Below are 22,826 nucleotides of genomic sequence, written 5' to 3'. Positions count from 1 at the left end.
AAACTTAAACCTAGTATTACATTGACTGACTTGAAATGGCTATTTCGAAGGTCAAAAGTAGTCAAATGTCAGCAATGTCATATTAACCAAGGAAAAGCTAACCTGCATTCTTGTTAACTCCACAGCCAATTTATATTAAAATGTCCAGACCTTTCCGCAGGAGGTGGGAACAATACCATTGAAGAGCTAAGACTCTTGTGAATGAGTTTGGTTGTTTTATGATCTGATTCAGGCTCTGGCTCCATCTCTCTGTTGCTTTGATTACCAGCTGGGTGGGAGTTGTGGTAGCAGTTTTGGTAGCAGCCTCAACGAAGGCAAGCAGCTGTGTCTCTTACATGAAGTGTCTGCCTACAGGGGCAATGTTTTCCAAAAGTTTCTTCCTCTTCAGAGAAGCCTTTTTGGCTCTGATTGTAAATAGTGACTAGGCACTGATAGTCAAAACGTTCTGTGTTGCTCTGAGGTGTGAAACATCACCTGTTTGGTGAAGTAACGTCCCATAACTGCTACACCTGGGCCTCTCCAGCCAGATGATTCCTCATGTCATGGGGCCATTTGTCTTCATCGTGATCCTCATCCCCACCACTTAGCATCTGCAGAGCCTCCTCAATAAGATGACGCTGCACTTGATGCTTCCCAGAATACCAGGAAGATGAAGAGTACAACTGATCCAGTCATCTGTTGGATCTGTACATTTGAGTATGAAACAGAGCTCAAACATACCTGTAAATCTGAGCCTATCCAGCCCACACGTGGTTGAATAAACTCATTTCACCTCACCAAAGAGCTTCACAATGGCTATTTCTGTTGCAACAGAGGATGAAGCACATGCTCTTTCCAATCAAAAGATGTTGAGAAAGATTCCAGGTCTCCTTGGGGATCCCAGAATCAGACTGAAGATTTGGAAGGGCCTCTGTTGACCACTGAGTCAAGCTCCCCAGAACACTTTTATAGAGCCCTTGACCAGTGAATAACCATCAAGTCTCCAAAGATTTGGGGAATTTTCAGACTCCAGGGAAAATTCCATGGATTAAGAGGTGGGATTTTTGAAGACTTTCATAAAGAAATTCTCAAATCAAAACACACTTGAAATTATCATGAGAAGACTAATATACAATTTTGTTCCAGTTGGTCGTCCTTAATAAAAGTGATTTCAGGTGGGCATTGGGTTGAACCAAGACCATTTTCTTCCATTGTTGCCATTTGATTTCAAATTGCAACTTGCTGCTTTATATCCTCTTCAGTTCTATCTTGTACCAGATAGAGGCAGAATAGAAAGAAAATGGGTTTTAACAAAACCTATTCGTGCCAACTTGAATAGTAAACACCTATCTGAGGAAAATCTCAAACTTCCTCTAAGATTTCAATAGGATTCTCCAGTTCATAGGCAGGTTATGTGTCTCCAGTGTGTGGCCAATTGTTGTTTAGGAAACAAGATGTCTTTTCCACTGGAAACCCTTTTGGGAAAAGAAAGAGATCAGACTGTTACTTTGTCTATGTAGAAAGAAGTAGATATAAGAAACTCCATTTTGTTCTGTGCTAAGAGAAATTCTTCTGCCTTGAGATGCTGTTAATCTGTAACCCTAGCCCCAACCTTGTGCTTGCAGAGACATGTGCTGTGTTGACTCAAGGTTTAGTGGATTTAGGGCTCTGCAGGATGTGCTTTGTTAAAAATGTGTTTGAAGGCAGTATGCTTGGGAAAAGTCATTGCCATTCTCTAATTGTGAGTACCCAGGGACACAATACACTGCAGAAGACCACAGGGACCTCTGCCCAGGAAAGCCAGGTGTTGTCCAAGGTTTCTCCCCATGTGATAGCCTGAGATATGGCCTCGTGGGAAGGGAAAGACCTGACCATCCCCCAGCCCGACACCCGTAAAGGGTCTGTGCTGAGGAGGATTAGTGAAAGAGGAAGGCCTCTTTGCAGTTGAGATAAGAGGAAGGCATCTGTGTCCTGCTCGTCCCTGGGAACAGAATGTCTCGGTGTAAAACCCGATCGTACATTCTATTTACTAAGATAGGAGAAAACCGCCTTATGGCTGGAGGTGAGACATGCTGGCGGCAATACTGCTCCTTAATGCACCGAGATGTCTGTGTAAAGTCAAACATAAACCTGGCCTATGTGCACATCAAGGCACAGCACCTTTCCTTAGACTTATTTGTAACACAGAGATCTTTGCTCACATGTTTTCCTGCTGACCCTCTCCCCACCATTACCCTATAGTCCTGCCACATCCCCCTCTCCGAGATGGTAGAGATAGTGATCAATAAATACTGAGGGAACTCAGAGACCAGTGCCGGCGTGCGTCCTCCATATGCTGAGCGCCGGTCCCCCAGGCCCACTTTTCTTTCTCTATACTTTGTCTCTGTGTCTTATTTCTTTTCTCAGTCTCTCATCCCACCTGATGAGAAACACCCACAGACAGGTGTGGAGGGGCTGGCCCCCATCAAACCCTGCACCAAATTCTGCATTTTCTCAGTCTTTGTCTTATAATCCATCCTTCCCAGCACGCTGAAACATGAGACACACTATATAATCAATGAATAATGCATAGGTGGCATAAAATGCCTTGCAGATATACAGTTCTTTAATTTCTGACATATCCGCATGTAGTAGATAATGAATATATTATTATTTATATTTTTCTATGGGAAGATCAGAAGCACAGACTGTTCAAATTACTTGACCAAGGGCACACAAGTATCTTTCCTTTTGTGTTTCAATTATACAATTGCTTCGTGATTCTTTCTTCACGTGGTTGTTGTGAGGAGTGAATGGAATCAAATCAAGTCTGTGTGGAAAGTGCATGGGATGTGGCTTCTTAATGCAGGTTGACTATTGCTAGCATCTATTATTTGTGGTAATGATCACAATGATGATTAACATTGTTGAGAAATAATATCTTGAATTAATGATAATAATAAAGTTGAAATTAGAACTCTCCCTGCAGAGGACATGGAAATTACAGCAACAAATTCCATCACATTTTGCCTATAAAATGAGTTAATTAGTAAGTTGTGAAGAAATGCACATGCTAATTCACTACAGGTAGGAGCACACAATGAAATCACATTTTTTCAGCAAGTAGATGTATTTCAAAAAATTAGTTTTATATACTATTTGCACATCTCTATAAAGATACACATGCAAAGATATAAAGTACAGTATTATTTGTAAATGAAACATAAAAAAGTTGAAATACTCATCAAGAAGAGAAAAGTAGATTGTTAAATGAATTATGATAGGGTCAACAATGGAAAACTCTAAATGTATTGACAAAGAAAGATGTCCATGGTATAGTATTAGATCTAAAATAGAAGAGTTTTGCAGTAGCTCACTCCTGTAATACTAGCACTTTGGGAGGCCAAGGCGGGAAGATCACATGAGGCCAGGAGTTTGAGGCTGTGGTGAGGCATGGTTGCACCACTGCATTTCAGCTTGAATGAAAGAGCAAAACCATAGCTCAAAAAATACAAGTGAATAAATAAAACAGAAGAGTTTATATTCCTTGATACCACTTATGATCCTAGACATTTTGCTATAACTTTTGATGGCAGACAGAAGATGGATTCTTCACTCATTCTGTTAACATGGATGTTGTGCTTCCTGAGAAAGAACACTAGAGTGGTGATAGTGTTTGAGTTGACACTTCAAAAGCTACAGACTTCTAAGAGCTGCACCATTCTTGTGGTGACCTGTTCTCCCTGAGTGGGAACATCAGCCCTTGATTTGGAGATCTGCATCAGGACTCATTGTGCTGGGGCCTGCAGTTCCACAGTGCAGTGATGTGACTCCTTGGAAATGGAGACCAGATACCAGGTTACCACAGGGTGAGCTAGAGCAGAGCCAGGTGACAGATGGTGGGCCCTGCTGATTAGGACAGAAACCCCTGAGTCAGTGGGGCACGTTCCATCGATGATGAAAGGGAACCAGGTAGCCCTGGTCAAATGTCTTTTGAGACAATGTGTGAACTTTTATGTAAAGCCTTTCAAGACTTCTTTTTTCTTATGAAATCTGGAGAAGAGGAAGTAGCCACACTTTCTCAGATTCCCTCTACTAGGGGGATGGAATGGCTACAGAGAAACCTCACTACTCAGGGACCCATAAATGAAAAAACTGCCCAGAACATTAGTTCAATGGGGAGGAAAGGGGGTGCAAAGTTTATACGTCATTCAAAGGGGAAATTGATTCCCACCTACCGCCCAATTTGAGAAATGCATCATCAGGCCATCTCATTGTTGTGTGACTATCATAGAGTGAACTTACACAAATCTAGATGGTGGAGACTTCTACACATTCAGGCTTCTCCAGCACAGGGAATGTCTCAGTGTTGGTTCATCATTGATTCCTCAGCACAAGACCTGACTTAAAGAGACTCAATAAAATTTTTCAGAATGAATGAATGAAAAAACACTGTTGCCTGAATCCAGCCATGGTGCTACCACGATCACAAATTCCCTGCCCTTTTCACCCCAACATTTCATCCCCCATTCCTGGGTGGAACAGAGTGGAGACTGCAAAGGAGGAAATGGGGTCAATACCCAGTTCCACAGCTCTGGCTAAGGGCTGGAGGTTAGGGCAAGGCTTAATCATTTAAAGCCTGGTCTCCTAGGCCAGTGTCAAATGAATCAGGCCTAAACTGATCAAGACCCTCTGCCTCACCCCTACACTCTCTTCTCTGGTGGAATTGGGAGAATATTTGACAATTCTATTACCCTTCTTGCAAGACTTCAAATCCATTCGTGGTTCCATATGGAATTCCCAGATGAGAAAGCTTTTGAGGACAATGAAGTTAAGAAATGGAAGAAACCTGGCAGGGTACCTTCCCAAATGAGAAGGAATCAGCTCTTTTGGTTTATGATGTTTGAGGGTGTTTCCCTGAATCAAGTTAAACACTTCTCCAGTGCATTACAGTAGGATTCTAGATGAGAAGAAATGGTCAAACAATAAACATGGTCAATATACAGTATCTCAACGTCAACAGCATTTATTGCAGTATTTGTGTGCCTTTGGATTTAATGTCATTTCTCAAGGATATGTCCATTTCTGAGAGAGGATTTATGAAATGGCTGGTATATTAATACTCATATTATCTCAATTAATTCTTAACACAACCTTATGAGGCTACTGGAATTATTTACATTTTATGGTAGGGTATGTCATTCACCAAATTTTATGCTTACCAAAGATGAGGATGAAATTATCTACATTCCAAAGTCAATATAAGTTGGGTAGTATATTGGATCAAAGTATACTGATGTTGCTTCTATTGGTTTCTCATTTTTCCACTGAATCTTTTAATGCAGACAGGACTGTAATGTAGAAAGGTTTTAAAATAGAAGCTTTCAAATATTCTGTAATTTTGGTTATCAAAACTTAGTATTTCCAGTAAAATATTATTTTCCACTATCTCATCCATCTCAATCAAAATAACAAATTAGAAACAAAGCATAAATAATTTTCACTTCTTCTACAATCCAAAAGAAAAGCCAAAGAAGTAAAATAGAAATGAATGTTCAGACATACCAATTCCCCTCCTGTGACTGTACCCAAGAAATGGATAAGCATATGTTAATGCAAAAATGTGTGCACAGGTGTTCCTAGCACATTATTCATAATAGCCAGAAAAGTGAAAGCAATCAAATGTTCATCAATTGATGAATGGATTAATATTCATGCAATGGAATATATACAGTGTATTCATGCTGTGCAGTATTTTCAGTCATAAAAAGGAATGAAGTACTGATGCATGCTATAATATGAACAAGCCCTGAAAACGTTATGCTAAATAAAAGCAGCCAGACACAAAAGATCACATATTTTATGATTCCATTCACATGAAAGGCCCAGAATAGAGAAATCTATAGAAGCAGAGTGGATTATGCAAATGAAGGTAGAGGGAATTGGAACTAACTGTGGGCTATAGTTTGAATTTTTTCTCCTAAATTCCTGTTGAAACTTAATCCCCCATATGGCAGCATTGAGAGATGGGCCATATAAGGGATGATAGGATCATGAGGGCTCTGTCCTCAAGAATGGATTAATCCATTCATGGGTTAATAGATTAATGGGTTATCATGGGAATGAAACTGGTATTTTAATAAGAAGAGAAAGACCTGAGCTAGCATCTTAGCACACTCAGCCCCTTCACCATGTGATGACCTGTACCACCTCAGGACTCTGCTGAGATTCCCCACTAGCAAGAAGGCTCTCACCAGATGCACCTCTGTGACCTTGGACTTTCCAGTCTCCAGAGCTGTAAGAAATAAATTTTGTTTCGTTAGGAATGACCCAGTGTTAGACATTCTGCTGTAAGCAACAGAAAACAGACTAAGACACTGATTAATAAATACAGGACTTATTTTTGGGGTGATGAAAATGTTCTGGTGTTAGATAGTGGTAATAGTTGAATAAGATAATGAATACATTAAAAACCACCAAATATTTTGAGATGATGAGTTCTATGTTATGCAAAGTATATCTCAACAAAAGAATGCTATATACAGGCATGCACCGCATAATGACATGTCAGTCAAGGACAGACCACATATACCATGGCCAATGGTGGTCACATAAGATTATAACGAAGCTAAAAACTGCCTATCACCTACTGGCATCATATCTGTGGAAACGTTTAGTGCTGCTTACATATTTGTGGTGATGCTGGTGTAACAAACCTACTGTGCTGCCAGTCATATAAAAGTCTAGCACATACAATTGCGTATACTATATAATACTTGATAATGATAATGCACAACTATGCTGTTGGATTATGTATTTACTATACTAGACTTTTTATTCTTACTTTAGGGTGTACTCCTGCCTGTAAAAAGAAAATTTTAGATATAAAACCACCTGAGGCGGTTCCTTCAGGAGGGATTCCAGAAGAAGGCATTATTATCACAGGAGAGATGACAGTAAAATATTATTTTCCACTATCTCATCCATCTCAATCAAAATAACAAATTAGAAACAAAGCATAAATAATGTTTTTTCCTGTGTTCCTTGCCCTCATTCCGGTAAACCCACAACCTTCCAGTGTGGGCGTTATGGCCATCATGAACATGTCACAGTGCTGCAGAGATTTTGTTTATGGCAGCTCCCTGTGTGTTACTGCCCTTGAAGCCCTTCCAGTTCAGTACGATGTGCAGGTAGAAGATGGTAATAGTGATGACCCTAACCCTGTATAGGCCCAGGCTAATGTGCATTTGTGTCTCAGTTTTTAAAAAAAATTTAAAAAGTAGAAATAAAAATTAAAAATTGTAACAATAGAAAAACTATAATAGAATAAGAATATAAAGAGAACAATTTTTGTATGTCTGTGCAGTGTCTTTGCATATTAAGTTAAATGTTATTACAAGAGTCAAAAACTTTTAAAAATTTAGAAGTAGATAATAGAAAAAAGTGACAGAAAGTTAAGATTAATTTATTATTAAAGAAAAAAAAATTTTTTTTTAATTTGAGATGCAGTCTCACTCTGTCACCCAGGCTGGAGTGCAGTGGTGCAATCTCAGCTCACTGCAACCTCCACCAACCTGGTTCAAGCAATTCCTGTGTCTCAGCCTCCCGAGTAGCTGGGATTACAAAGGCATGCCACCACGCCCAGCTAATTTTTTTTGTATTTTCAGTAGAGACAGAGTTTCACCACGTTGGCCAGACTGGTCACAAACTTCTGACCTCAGGCAATCCGCCCGACTTGGCCTCCCAAAGTGCTGGGATTACAGGCATGAGCCACCATGTCTGACCAAAAATATTTTTTATAATTTAAGTGTAGCCTAAGTGTTGAGAGCAGGCCCCCCAAAATCTGGCCATAAACAAAATCTCTGTAGCACTGTGACATGTTCATGATGGCCATAACGCCCACACTGGAAGGTTGTGGGTTTACCGGAATGAGGGCAAGGAACACCTGGCCCGCCCGGGGTGGAAAACTGCTTAAAGGCATTCTTAAGCTACAAACGATAGCATGAGCGATCTGTGCGTTAAGGACACGCTCCTGCGGCAGTTAACTAGCCCAATCGATTCCTTTAATTCGGCCCATCCCTTCGTTTCCCATAAGGGATACTTTTAGTTAATTTAATGTCTGTAGAAACAATGCTAATGACTGGCTTACTGTTAATAAATACGTGGGTCAATCTCTGTTCGGGGCTCTCAGCTCTGAAGGCTGTGAGACCCCTGATTTCCCACTTCACACCTCTCTATTTCTGTGTGTGTGTCTTTAATTCCTCTAGCGCCACCGGGTTAAGGTCCCCCAGCCAAGCTGGTCACGGCACCTAGGTATACAGTATATAGTCTACATTAATGTACAGTAATGTCCTAGGCCTGCACATTTACTTCAAAGTCACTCACTCACTGACTTACCCAAGGCAACTTCCAGTCCTGCAAGTTCCATTCATGGCAAGTGCCCAATACAGGTACATCGTTGTTTATCTTTTAGACTGTGTTTTATTGTACCTTTTCTATGTCTATGTATGTCTAAAAACATAAATGCACAGTATTGTGTTGCAATTGCCTACAGTTTTCAGTACAGTCACATGCTGTACAGGCTTGTGGCCTACCATCTAGCCTGAATGTGTAGAAGGCTCTACCACCTAGTGTGGATGTGTAGAAGGCTTTACCATCTAGATGTGTGTAAGTTCACTCTATGATAGTCACACAACAGTGAGATGGCCTGATGATGCATTTCTCAGAACATTTCCCTGTTGTTAAGTGACAAATGACTGTATTTTTTAAAAAAATACACATTAGGTGAAAATTGGTCTCTGTGTCAGTTTGGTGAGTGGTGAAGACCGAAGCTTCTGTGCTGTGAGAGGCTCAGCTTGCAGATGCACCTGCCTTGGGGGTTGCTGCAGAGGAAGGGCATCTCCCTTTGTGAGTTCCTGCAACTCCTGGAAATTAAAGCATTACTAGAAAAGTTCTCTGCCATGATGGTGATGATGGTGATGATAGGAATAGCTAAATAACTCCTAGGTACAGGCACTGTTTTGAGCATTTCACATGTGCTCTTCATGTCATCTTTACAACAAACCTACGGCAGTGGTTCTCAAACTTCAGCATGCATCAGAATCACACAGAGGCTCCTGAAAACTCAGATCGCAGGGCCCATTCTGTGAGTTTTTCACTCAGTAGGTCTGAGACAGGGTTCCATAATTTGCTTTTCTAACAAGTTCCCAAATAGTGCAGGTGCTACTGGTCAGAGAACCACCTTTGAGAACCACTGGCCTAGGAGATGAGGGCTCTTTTATGCCCCATTTTACAGGTGATGGTGGAAGACACTTCTTTCTTCCTCCAACTCCACCAAGTCAATGACAATTAATTCCTTGATGACATTGTCCTCTAGGTCAAACGTCCCCAGCCCGTGGGCTGTGGACCTGTACTGTTCCATGGTCTGTTAGGAACTGGGCCATGCAGCAGGAGGTGAATGGCAGACAAGCAAGCAGGACCGCCTTAGCTCCACCTCCTGTCATAGCAGCTGCAGCATTAGATTCTCATAGGAGCATGAACCCTATTGTGAACTGTGCATTGGAGGGATCTAGGTTTTGTGCTCCTTAGGAGAATCTCAGTAATGCCTGATGATCTGAGGTGGAACAGTTTCATCCTGAAACCATCCCCCCAGTCTGTGGAAAAAATGTCTTCCACAAAACCAGTCCCTGGTGCCAAAAAGGTTGGGGACCACTGCTCTAGGTTCATACAGTAGCTTTTTAGATTGGGTCCTGCAATTTAGAAAACCTTTTCCTCTCTTTTCAATCTTCACTTACTGGACCATTGTTAAGTCAGAAATTCTGTTTGGGAGGTCTAATGCTGAACACCGATTCTTTTTTTTTCTCTGCATTCCCGTTGTTAAAATCCATAGTCTGTGAGACAACAATACCCCTTGCTATAGAGGGGAAAGGTCCCTGTAAAGAGAACACAAAAAAGATTTTAAAAAATGCATGACTCCCCTTGCATTATATACATCACAGGTCTGCAGGCATAGGGCAGGGGTCAGAATCTGATACTCTCCTCTCCCTTCCACCCCACCTGCTCCAGCACCTGCTCCACGTGAAATAACTCAGATGTGGGGAAATCTTCTGCTAGAGAAAGGGGCAGGTGGTGGTTCCTACCAATCTGAAATAATCAAAAAGCCAGAATCTAGTTAAAGAAAGGTTGAGGACTCCAGCCAGGGACACACTTCCAAGTTTCTTTGGGGAGTGCTCAAGGGAACAAAAGGGAGGTCTAAGTTTTTAAAGAAAAACAAAAGGTTTAATCAGGAGAGGGAGCAATTACAAAAGTTGTTCGTCAGGAATTCTCATTGGTTTACAGAAGTAATGTTGGTTAGTGACTGGCTACACATTGTGGAACTATAGAGCGTGTGGCATTTTATGGCTACTTGGCATCAGTTAATCTAGAGCCTGCAGAGCAAGTGTCTTCCAGAGATAATTATTTGGCTCAAGGGGAGAGGGACATGACTGCTATTAAGTTTTAAATGCCTTTCTGGGCCTAATCATTTAAAGGGGCTCTCATTCATTGGGTAAAACTCAATGGAGAGTCACAGAAAACAGAAAGCGCTTTTGAGGAAGTTTTGAATGGAAGCAGGAGGTGAGAGTTGGAACTGTGTGTTGGGGAATGACCTCCTGACTGGGGCCTTGGGAGGGGTGTGGTGTCTTGGTTGCTGCTCCTGTGAACTGTGGAGAAGGTCAGGTTTAGCATAAACTGTTCCCTGTGGTCCTCCTGCAATTCTCCTAATGACTGTCAGCCCTCAGTACCAGGGTCCCATACACCCCTGCAGCACTGCTTCCCCTTTTGTTGGAGTTCCACCTCCTGAGACCAAATCCTGGCTTCCTCACTGACTAGCCCTGTGCCCTTGGGCAAGCTCCGTAACCTCTCTCACCTCACTGTACTCATCTGTAAAATGGGGATGAGGGTTATTCTGATGATCAAATGCCATAATACACGACAAGGCAAATGCGATGCTTGACACGTAAGTGAGCAGTGTGTTCCCAGTTGACCACTGGTTTCAGGTGGCCAAAAACAGGTACACTGAGATTTTGGGTGAGTCTTTGGGGGTTTTCTCCCCGTTTTTCTTATTTATCTATATTTTTGTTTTGAATAATGATTACTTGTTGTATTTGTTTTTTTAACTAAAAAATTATTGAGAAGCAACAGATAAAACTGCTGGAAGGATGAAGGGTAAGGTCCTCTAAGAATCCTTGAAAACAGCCACGAGCAAGTTACTCATTGGAAGCACTAATGGAGGAAACCAAGCCACCTCAGTGGCAGGCTTAGTGCTCTTGGACAAGGTGGAGGGAATGGGAGACATTACTGGTTATAAACCAGAGAGCTGGTGGGTTAATTGTTCTATCTGGTAAACATTTATGGAGTCTGCATTTGTATAACAAATCAATGGCTTTTTCATCAAATTATGAACAGGTGAGGACATAGAGACTGGAGTTTGAGGGCAAATGTTCACTCATGACTGTTCTACGCACAGTTTACCAGGGCGTCACAACAATGGTCAGTCCAAGAAAGTGATTTTTGATGCGCTTATTATGTTTCTGAGAATATGCAAGAGAAGAAGGGGAAGAACAAAAGTTTCCCAGATGGGCCACCGGTTGGCAAGCTTACATTTTAGCCAGAAATTATGCCCACCATTGACCTATTTCAGTGTGTCCCCACATATATAGAGCTCAACACACAGAAACAAGAGAGTAAGCAATGATCATGGGAACTGGTTTGGCTGAGAAGAGCATAGAAGTATAGAAGTTCCTTAATCCTACATCAAAGCATAGAAGAGTGCTCACCACAGGCAGCGTGTTGACATGGCTCCAGGTCATGTTTATGGCCCTGTGTCCCTAATCTGTCCATCTCTGCTTTAAGACTTCAGGTGACTAGCCCCGCCCTGCCCCCCCTCCACTTGTCACATGCCCTGTTACTTTCTTGTGTTTCCTGACCATTCTATCTAAAATCTTCAGTGACATATCTTACAATATTATCCCAACAAGGGTGTTTCAGTGATACCGGGGCACACTAATCTTCCAAAACATCTTTAAGATGAATAATACCAGTGTAGGAGTAAAGGGAAGGCTTTTCCTTCACCCTCCAAAGCTTCACTAAAAAGTCAACTCACACAAGGCAGATTAATTAGAGAAAAGGCATTCAAATTCGTTAAACATGTATACATGGAGACTTCAGAATGAAGATCCAACTCCCCAGTGGGATGCTGAAGCTTATATACTCGCACCAGGTTACAGACAAAGTCAGGGCTTGGATCCTGGAAAAACAGGTTATGGGAGGGGGCAGAAGAGGAATTCGGCTGAGGGGCAATAAATGACGGCTAGGGAGAGTTCGATGGGATTGAAGAACATACAGTGGTCTGGGACAAAATCTTTTGGGCCCGCAGGGCAGACAGTGGTTTGTGACAAAACTCCGTCCAGGTTTGTCGACAGACTTCAGTTTCTTTCCTCTTATGTGAGCTCAGTTAATGAAAGCTCAGAGAGGGAAACAGAGGTAATTATTTTCCTCTTTGGTAGGTCCAGAATTTAGGCAGATAAGGCAGCTTCAGAGAACAACTTTACCCTACAACTTGGAAGGCCATTTCTTTTTCATTCTTTCTTAGAATTTTCATCTCTCTTTTACATTCTCCATGTGTTCTCAAGTTGTTATTTTTTCCGTTAACCCTTAGCATAGTAATCATAGCTATTTTAAGTTCCTGGTCTGATCATTCTGACACCCATGACATATCTGATTCTTGTTCTTAGCCTTGTTCTGTCTCTTCAAGTTGTGCTTTTGTTAATGGTGGAGGGTGTCCAGGTTCTTGGTGTGTTCAACAAAGAATTGGACAAAATGCACAAATGAAGCAAGGAAGGAATGAAGGGTTTTATTGAAAATGATAGTACACTCCACAGTGTGAGAGCAGGCCTGGGCATAGGGGCTCAAAGGCCCTGTTACAGATTTTGGGGAGTTTAAATACCCTCTAGAGGATTCTTTGGTTACTTGGCATATGCCCTATGTAAGTGGAGAGGATGAAGTAAAGTTACAAAGTCATTTACTTGGCCTATACCCTATGGAGAGGATATTTCCTGTCATAGCTGAAGTGTGAATCGGCCTTATGTTTTCTGCCTGCAGACCCTATTTTCCTGTCTCACTTTTGGCCTTTTAGAATGCCTTGTAATTTTCTTTTGAAAGAGGAACTTGATGTACAGTGAAAGAAGCTCTGATAAATGACCCTTCGGGAAAGCGGTGATGTGGTTTAGAGGGAGGAGAAGCACTCCTTAGTCCTGTGAGTTGCAGTTTTTTAACAAGTCTGTGTCCTTGCGCTATGGAATTCACAAGTGCCTCTCAGTTTTTCCCTGCTTCGATAGAACAGGGTGGCCCAAGTGGGCTGATGTTGGGTCCTGCCCTTCTCCACCTGGAAGGCTAAAGCAGGCTGGAGTTGGGTATTTCCATCTCTCAGGTCGGTTAAGCTTTGATAAAACCCAAATAGGTTAGAGTTTGGTAAAACAGTGTCTCTTGAGTGTAGGCCTTGTTAAGAAGAACAGAAAGCTCTGGCGGGTTCCAAAATTGTTACTTTTTCCTTCCCCTGCAGGAATCATAAGGGAATTCTCAGATTTTCACTTTGAGAGCCTTGCGGAGCTACTTAAGCTATGCAATCTGAGGGCACCCCCAGGATCAAAGCCAGGACCGAAGCCAGGACCGAACCCAGGGCTGAGTTTTAATGCTTAGACTTCTCCACACCCTGCCTCTGGCAATTTGTCAGTTACAGCTTGGTTTTCCTTACTAGGCACTTGTCCCTGCAGAGGCCTCTGGCCATGGTCTGTGCTCCAGTGAGTTGTGATTCTCAGCATTCCTTTCTCTCCCCAGTTATTAGGGCAGTGGTTTGCTTCATGACTTCGCTTGTCTTAGGGATCTAAGAAGAGTTGTTGATTTTAAAATTTATTCAGGTTTTTATTTGTTAGTAGATGGTTACAACTTCCAAACTCCTTTCATGCTGTAATGGAAACAGGAAGTCGCTGCTAGAATTTTTTTTCAGAATTGTGGACCCAAAGCCAAGTATTTGCTCTTATTTTTTACCTATATTGGACTCCCCTGAGTGCTGGGTGATTCACAATTTGTGCTGCTCTTGAATGTGACTGAAGAGGAAAGACTATAAAGCGCCAGGGAAAGCGCATTTCTGTTAAGTGCTCAACATACTGCCCTGGGTTGGGATGAGGGGATTGGGCGTGGTTGTGGGGAGTGGGGCAGCTGAAGGGAGTGGAGTTCTGAGCAGAGTCACTCTGCGTCCTTACTAAAGCAGTCTCATTAGAACAATGTCCCTGGTTTATCTCCTCATTGTCCATCCCTCCTTTAGCCCTTAGCAAAGCCCTCTCCCTGTTTTTCTTGTCTGGGAACGGTAAGTTGGAGGCAACAGCCACCATCCTCAGCGAGGTTCTGTGTGACTGAGACGAGCGTGGAACATGTTGGAGTCCAGCTGGGCAGTGGTGCTTCCTCACGCCTGTGCTGTGTGATGGACCTGCTGAGCAGCATCCGCACAGATCTCAGGAACATCAGTCCCCAAATGGGAGAATGGCCTTTATCAAGTTATCTGAGGACCGTCTGTTTCTCCCCCTCTTCTTCCTCCTTCTTCTCCTTTATCAATTCTTTAACTTTTTTCTTGAACTGCCTACTTTCTGAATCTGTTATCTCATGAAAATAGTGAGTGCTTATTACTTAAAAATTGAAATAATACAGTACAAAGAGAAACTGCCCCCTCATGCCCTATCCAAGATATGACAGCTATGAACAATTGAAATCGAGATCAGATGCTACTTGCTTAGGCCGGCCCTGGCCCCTAGAGGGAAGCACCTTCCTAGTGTGTGCCCTGACTGTCCCTGGCTCCCTTTAGAGCCTCCGCAGTGCTGCACTTGCCCGTGGGTTGGTGCCAGGCTTTGATTTGCTTGTTTATGTGGGAATAGGAGCGCCAGAGGAAGGAGCCGTGAGTATATGCTTCATTTGTATGTCCTCAAGGCCAGCACAGCACCATCTCATAGGAGATGCCCAATAAAGACTTAAGGATAAACATGAAAAAAGTCTTTAAATATATTAATTATAATTTTTTTTTTGTTTTGAGATGGAGTCTCGCTCTGTCATCCAAGCTGGAGTACAGTGGCACGATCTCGGCTCACTGCAACCTCCGCCTCCTAGGTTCAAGTGATTCTCCTGTCTCAGACTCCTGAGTAGCTGGGATTACAGGTGCATGCTACCACGCCTGGCTAAGTTTTGTATTTTTAGTAGAGACGGGGTTTCGCCATGTTGGCCAGGCTGGTCTCGAACTCCTGACCTCAGGTGATCCGCCTGCCTCGGCCTCCCAAAGTGCTGGGATTACAGGCGTGAGCCACCGCACTGGGCCAACATTGGTTTATTAACAGGATCACTCAACTTAAACACTGTGCTGGAGGCCATAGGCTTAACGGAGAGAATCAAGAAAGGCAGGTGTTTCTGTTCATCCTTTATGAATTATTGAGTCTAAACTGCACATAACTTCCATCCCAGGCCTTTCAAAGAGCTGCAAAATCAGAAGCAGGAAAGGATAGGATGTCTTTCCAGCTAGATGTGCTTCGGAATTAAGAAAATGCTCAGAATTTAGAAATGTGGTGGTACAAATATTACACTAATGCAACTTGTGACAGCATCTTGATGTTATACTCAAACATTCATATCCTGTGTTCAACCTAAGTAGGATAAAGACTTCTGGGATTTCAGAAATGTGCTTAAGGGTTTGTGGAACTGTATCCAAATGCTGACTGCAAACAAGAATTCCCTTTTGTGTTTCAAATGTAGGGTTTTTTTTTTTGTGACAATTTATACCTGTTCTTCACCAGCCAATAGCTCTTGCTGTAGTAGTCCTCTTCTTCAAAGCCATAGCCGACCACAAGAGCACCCTGACTCACATATCCTCCTTTGCAGGTTGGATCATAATAAATGCCTGTGAGAGTGAAAGGAATGCTGGGGTGAGAGGCGCCAGGGGACACCCAAGAGTAACCCACCCTGTCACCCACAGGGAGGGAGGCAGCTCTAAATTCAATGAAATGGCACACATTCCAGATCAGGCCTAACAAGAAGACCTATTGTTACCAAGGCTAGGGATTTAGGCTCCCATCTAAAGCTAGCAGAAATACAAATGAGCATAAATCCTTTTGTAAAAACTTGCCCAGAAGCATAAAAGACCACTCTTGGAAAGCTTGTTACTTCACTCTAGTATGTCTAAGGTACAGAACACTGAAATCTTTGAATCAAGGGCTCTTTTCAGATTTAGTAACAGAGGTAAAAAAATCTTTGGAACAATTTGAAATATCCAACAATTGGAGAGAACTTAAGTAAATTAAGCTATATAATAAATAACAATTCATAAAGCGTTATGAATTACTTGCATTCATGGAGTTATGTGCCCATGAATATAAATACTTCATAACGCTTTATGAATTGTTATTTATGGCTCGGCGCACTGGCTCACACCTGTAATCCAAGCACTTTGGGAGGCCGAGGCAGGAGGATCACCTGAGGTCAGGAGTTCGAGACCAGCCTGGCCAACATGGCAAAACCCCATGTCTACTAAAAATACAAAAATTAGCCAGGTGTGGTGGTGTGCACCTGTGATTTCAGCTACTTGGGAGGCTGAGACAGGAGAATCACTTGAACCCAGGAGATGGAGGTTGCAGTGAGCTGACATCATGCCGTTGCACTCCAGCCTGGGCGACAGAGCAAGATTCCGTCTCAAAAAATAATAAATAAATAAATAAATAGTTATGCATTGTATGGAAACATCAGGTAGAAATATTGCATGTAGGCCGGGTGTGGTGGCTCATGCCTATAATCCCAGCACTTTGGGAGGCTGAGGCGGGCAGATCACCTGAGGTAGGGAGTTCAAGACCAGCCTGGCTAATATGGTGAAACCCCATCTCTACTAAAAACACAAAAATTAGCTGGGCTTGGTGGCAGGGGCCTGTAATCCCAGCTACTCAGGAGGCTGAGGCAGGAGAATTGCTTGAACCCAGGAGGCGGAGGTTGCAGTGAGCTGAGATTGCGCCATTGCACTCCAGCCTGGGAGACAAGAGCGAGACTTCATCTCAAAAAAGAAAGAAAGGAAGAAAGAAAGAAAGAAAGAAAGAAAGAAAGAAAGAAAGAAAGAAAGAAAGAAAGAAAGAAAGATAGATTACATGTATAAAATAAACTATGTGAAATCTATGAACCCAAATATTTACATTGAATTTTTTGTACCAAATAGTCCATCCTGCTTGTGTATCATGGTGGTTTTCAATTTTTCTTCCTCAATGTCTACAAAGAAAAACTCTTACCTTCTTTTTTTATAGGACCAGAAGGAATCAAGAAGTCCATAAACAACAGCAGAGATGCGCCCCACAGTTGCCACAGCCTTCATTAGGGCCTTCTCTTCCACAGGGAGTATTTGCATGTACCCAGTGTTATTAGTAGCAGAATACTTGGGATTGTACCTACAGGCTTTTTCCTTTTAAAAGTAAAGGGGGAAGAGACTTGATTACCACCATCCTCCTCCTGGACAACATGAGTTAGAACCACAACGCTCAGCAGTTTGCAACTTAGGATTTCCCAGGAAATGAAATGCTATTTGTTGACTTGAAACTAAACATTAGCTAGACCCTTAGGCTTACTATCCACAAGAAATTTTTCACAGTGGAGAAATGTGTATTATATGTAAAATAGTTTGTATATTCTCAATGTTACTATGTTTGGATATTCTCTATGTTATATGTTCTTGCTAACATATAGCAAGAACAGCTGTATGTTAACTACATAATCATAGAACTGTGCAAATGCTAATAATTTATAATGACAGCACTGACAGTTTGCAGATATAGATTCTACCATCTAAAATGTGAGTTCTGAAAAAACTGTGTGTTACCTCTGAAAGCGTTCCACTTTCCAAAAGCAGAGCTGGAATGACAGCAAGATAAAGAGCTCCACTTATGTTTTCTTCATATGGAAAGGATTCCTCAGAGTCCAGGCCTCCATTGTCGGCAACATACTGGAAGCAAAATAATGATTCTCCAAAAATCCAGCCAACATTGCCTTGAAGCCTAGAGCAGTCCACCAGGTCTGCACACTCAGTGAAACTAGTTTCACAGTTTTCCTAACATCTGTCCTTACAGAGCCCCAGCTGCACTAAAAGCATAAGAAGATGCACACTTACCCTGATAAAAGAATAAAAAAGCTGTCATTCACAAAGCAAATAGCAAAACTTTGACAACAGCTCATCTATCTGAATACTATGAACTGCAAGTTGTTCTACATGCCACTAAAGCAAAGAGGTCGATCACCTCTTGGCTTTCCTGGGGAGATGGAAGGTCTGAATCTGACACTATCTTACCTGATCCTTCACAGGAGTCACGTAGCCTTTCTCTCTCCAATCCACAGATTTGGGGATGTCATGAAGCAGAGGTTCCTGGAGCACTTTCCCTTCCTGGGCTTATGGTTTTGAAAGCCATTCACCACCTGCCTGAATTCTTCACTGGTCTTCAAGGAAAAGGAAATAAAATGTTGAAAAGCAAGAGATTACTTTAGTAAAGAACCGACGAGAGGAAGCACAGAGCTCGGCAGTCCACAGCACACTCACCATGTCTCCAAAGGCGTTCATGGCTGTTGTGAAGCTGTGTTTCCCTTCCCTGTATTCCTGATTGTGCTGCTCAATCATCTTCGTGTTCTTCTCCCACACTGCTCTCCTCCATCCTTCTTCATTCTAGAGGCAAATATGTAATTGATGCTCTTTATTTCTAACTAAAACCCAACCCATGCTCACCGAGTGAATCTGCAGACAAAAGTGAAAAAGAAACCATGGCCAGAGAAGGCTTGACGCCTCTGGGAGATGTTCTCCAAGTCAAGAAACAGCAGGAGCGTATGCCCATATCGTACTCATAATTGGTGCCATTAGGTTATTGCATTAGGTTATTGGTAAGAGCTGGCCTCTAGTAGCTACTCTTTGGCTATAATCTCCAAACACCAAGGACCATTCTCCCAGGAATCCCTCTGGACCATTTCAGGTGCCACCAACCATGCCATATAATCTCTTGTGCTTTGCCTTCCACTGGTTCCACTGTGCGTCTAAACTGTGATAAAGTATTAGACTAGCTGAGGCTAATCTCAGGCAAAAGACAGCAAGGAGGAGTGAAGGATTCATGTTTCAAAACCTAGGAAGGGAAAAGAAATGAGGATCTGATTAGACCAATCCTAAAAAGCCATCTTACTGCTCCCTGAGAAACTTTGGCCACCATAGTAGAATAAAAATATTTAAATTATTTTCCCATGCATTTACCTAAGGACTGTGAAAGAGGCCAAGGATCTGGTTGGAGGAAAACAGGGCAAGTGGAGGTATTGGATGGACCCACCAAAATGAAAAGCAGCCTGTCCAGAGCTGTAGGAGCTGAAACAGTTTATGCGATGATAATTTAGGTTATGAAAAATATGAAGGTACCTCGTGTGTGAGAAGGTTAAGGCAACAGCTAGGAAACCAACTGATCTAGGTTTTGTACCAATTGTACTGAGGCCATCCAGGCAAAACCTCACCAATGGAGACTTCTAATCCCAAGTAGGGACAAAGGGATCCCCAGTAATTGGGAGGTCACTTCACACCTTGTTTTTGGCTAATACACAGCAGGAGGTGAGCTATGTTTTCCAATCTCCCCTTCTTGCAGGAAACCTTTCTGGAATGCCTTCCCAGGAGACAGTGGGAAGGAGAGCACACACTGCTCCCGCAGCCCTACATGTCGCCAGTGCTGCCAACACCTCATCTGCCTCTCCAAAACCAGGGCTCCTGGCTGAGCTCCCAGGCCAGGTCTCATGCTGCTTGCCCCCACCCTCTGCTCAGGCTCACTGTGGCCACGGGGCATGTGCGGTGGTGCAAGGAGCAAGGGGCATCTCCACCTGACTTGCAGGGGTCGAGCTTCCCTGTCCTGCCCAACCAGCCTTAGGAATACCATAGCTCAGCACCCTAGAAATGCCCCCACTCACAGAGCGGAGGTACTCGCCGGGCACCGGGGTGGCCCCTGTCCCGTCTGTACAGGCACAGTCGGCAAGTGCAGGGTCCAGGGGTCTTCAGTCCTCTGCGGCCGCCTCAAGGTTGCCAGTTTGACCTTTAAAGTCCCCCACCAGGATGCCACCCAGGCGGCTCTGTCCCCACCGCCTGCCCGCACTGTGATTGGCTGCGCCGCCTCTGGGCGTAGCCTCAGGGCACTGGGACGCAGCACCATGCAGCTCAGTTCCAACCTGTCGCAGGACGCGGCGCGCCTGCCTAGAGGACCCGAGGCAGGAGTTGGGGGCGGGGAGGTGGAGCGGCGCCATCCAGGGGCTGCCGAGTGGAGGGTCGGAAGTCTCCCTCTAGGGTCTGGATCAACAAAGCACCCGACTTAATGCGCTGGGAGAGTGATTCATGAAAAGAAATTTAAAGCTAGCCCTGTGTGGATTACCAGCCCAACCCTGCTTTTCTTTAGTCCTAGTTCTTTACTAAAATCTCCTGCAGGGCTGAGATTTACTCTAGTCCAGTGGTTCCTGTTTAGTCCACAGAAAGGTGGGGCCGGGTGGAAGAATGCAGGGCCCGCGAGCAGAAGCCTTCTCTCCCACTTAAGGGTGTGTGCAGCTGAGCTTTAGTAGAATCTGGTACAGAAAGGCACCCCCAAAACACGCCATGCAATGGTCAAGGCCAGACCCTGGGGAGGGAAGGGACTGGCTGGGTCTCCAGAGACCGCGGGCGTTTGTCGTGCGTCCTTTCTAGTCTCCTCCATTCGGGGATTCTTCCTTCCTTCAAGTCTTTCATTAAGTAAGTGAATGAATCAGTCGTCAATAATTAATGAAGCTCCTCTAACTTTGTGCGCATTGTCCTTTGCTTGGGACAGTTGGAGCATTGCCTTAGAAACTTAGAAATGTCCAGGTAGCCTTCCTAACTGCTTTTCTGAGGCCCAGCCTTTCCATTTTAAAATCTAAGATTAACTCAGTAATCTTGCTTTTACAGCAAATGGGCACAGAGTTTAACAGATATTTTTTAAAAATTATGGCCAAGCCTCTTGATGCATTAGGTAAGAAGGTAGCTGGCCGGGCGTGGTGGCCACGCCTGTAATCCCAGCACTTTGGGAAGCCAAGGTGGGCAGATCACTTGAGGCCAGCAGCTCGAGACCAGCCTGGCCAACATGGTGAAACTCCATCACTACTAAAAATACAAAACTAGCCTGGCTTTGTGGCGGGCGCCTGTAATCCGAGCTGCTGGAGAGGCTGAGGCAAGAGAATCACATGAACCTGGGTGGCAGAGGTTGCTGATCTTGTAGAATGTCTCCCCAGATTCCTAATCTTCACTCCTGAATCTATAATCCACAAACTTTTCTTTGAAGGCCAGAGGATCTCTTCTCGAGATCTGACCTGTTCCTTCTGCCATCTGCCTGATTTCTCCTCCTACAATAGGAAAGCACCACATCCGTGGATACTGTGAAAGTAAAATGAAGTGATTAACAGAAGCAATTGTGGCCTCCTCCAATCAGAAATGAGTTCTATACAGAATTCTTACATGCTATTTTCTTTTTCTATCTTAGCAATGATCCCAAATAAAGATCAGACCCCTTATTCAGAGGGTGAGTTAGTTCTCAACAGTAGAAGTTGGGTCCTCGGTGTATCCTGTGGATTTGAGGGGGAAATTGGAATTGCTTGGGACCATAGCTGCAGGTCTGATTTGAGGACAATGAGACAGGACAGAGACCAAGACAGAGAGGCAGCCACTGCTGCAGGGCTGGGCGTGGGAGGGGGGAGAAAAACAGGACACAAGAAAAACAAGTATAAACCTCCAGAGTGCAGTGAGAGATTAACAGAAGTTCCAAAGTTTATATTGAGAAGATTCCTCTGGTTGGGGGTTTTGAAGGGATCATATAAGGAATTGGGGATTATTCCTGATTATTATTGATTATTCAGTTTTATTTCCTTTTCATGGCCTCAAATATTTTTAAAAAGAATGTTTTACCAATACCACATGGTCTTACTTATAAGTGGGGGCTAAACATTGAATGCACATGGACACAAAGATGGGAACAATGACACCGAGGGCTACTTGTGGTGGAAGACTGAGAGGGGGACCTTGATTGGAATGCCGCCTGTTGGGTACTCCACTTACTACCATGGTGAGGGGATCATTTGTACACCAAGCCTCAGTGACATGAAATTTTCCCATGCAACAAACCTGCACACTAATCCCCTGAGCTTAAAGTGGAAAAAAAAATGTTTATGTGTGTTTTTAGAATTGGTGAATGACACAAACTATACATCTAACAAAGGTCTAATATTGACTCTGTAAGGAATTTAAACAACTCAACAAGCAAAAACCAAATGACTTCATGGAATAATGGGTGAAAGATATGAACAGACACTTCTCAAAAGAATACATACAAGTGGCCAAAAAACATATGAAAAAATGCTCAACATCACTAATCATCAGAGAAATGCAATTCCAAACCACAATGAGATACCATCTCCCACCAGTCAGAATGGCTTTTATTAAAAAGTAAAAAAATAACAGCTGCTGGGGAGGCCGTGGAGAAAAGGGAACACCTATATACTCTTGGTGGGATTGTAAATTATTTCAGCCACTGTGGAAAGCAGTTTGGAGATTTCACAAACAACTTAAAACAGAACTACCACTTAAACCAGCAATCCTATTATTGGATATATATCCAAAAGAAAACAAATCATTCTACAAAAAAGACACATGCACTCACACATTAATTGCAGCACTATTCACAATAGCAAAGACATGAAATCAACCTAGTTGCCTATCGATGGATTGGATAAAGAAAAGATAGTACATATACATC

General features: G+C 43.1%; 1 protein-coding gene across 1 annotated transcript; it reads right to left on the bottom strand.

Annotated features, from left to right (window-relative positions):
• Window positions 1-503: 503 nt before the first annotated feature.
• On the bottom strand, window positions 504-19,159 carry LOC101148827 (putative inactive cathepsin L-like protein CTSL3P). The gene is given in 7 exon segments (XM_063697069.1): window positions 504-662; window positions 6,160-6,255; window positions 17,956-18,147; window positions 18,353-18,435; window positions 18,438-18,498; window positions 18,599-18,721; window positions 19,034-19,159. Coding segments are annotated over 7 exon segments (840 nt in total).
• Between the last annotated feature and the right edge of the window lie 3,667 nt (window positions 19,160-22,826).

The sequence above is a fragment of the Gorilla gorilla genome, chromosome 13 (genome assembly GCF_029281585.2).
Source record: "Gorilla gorilla gorilla isolate KB3781 chromosome 13, NHGRI_mGorGor1-v2.1_pri, whole genome shotgun sequence".
Lineage (NCBI taxonomy): Eukaryota > Metazoa > Chordata > Mammalia > Primates > Hominidae > Gorilla > Gorilla gorilla.
The sequence above is the reverse complement of the archived record's forward strand: the minus strand, read 5'-3'. Positions and strand labels throughout refer to the sequence as shown.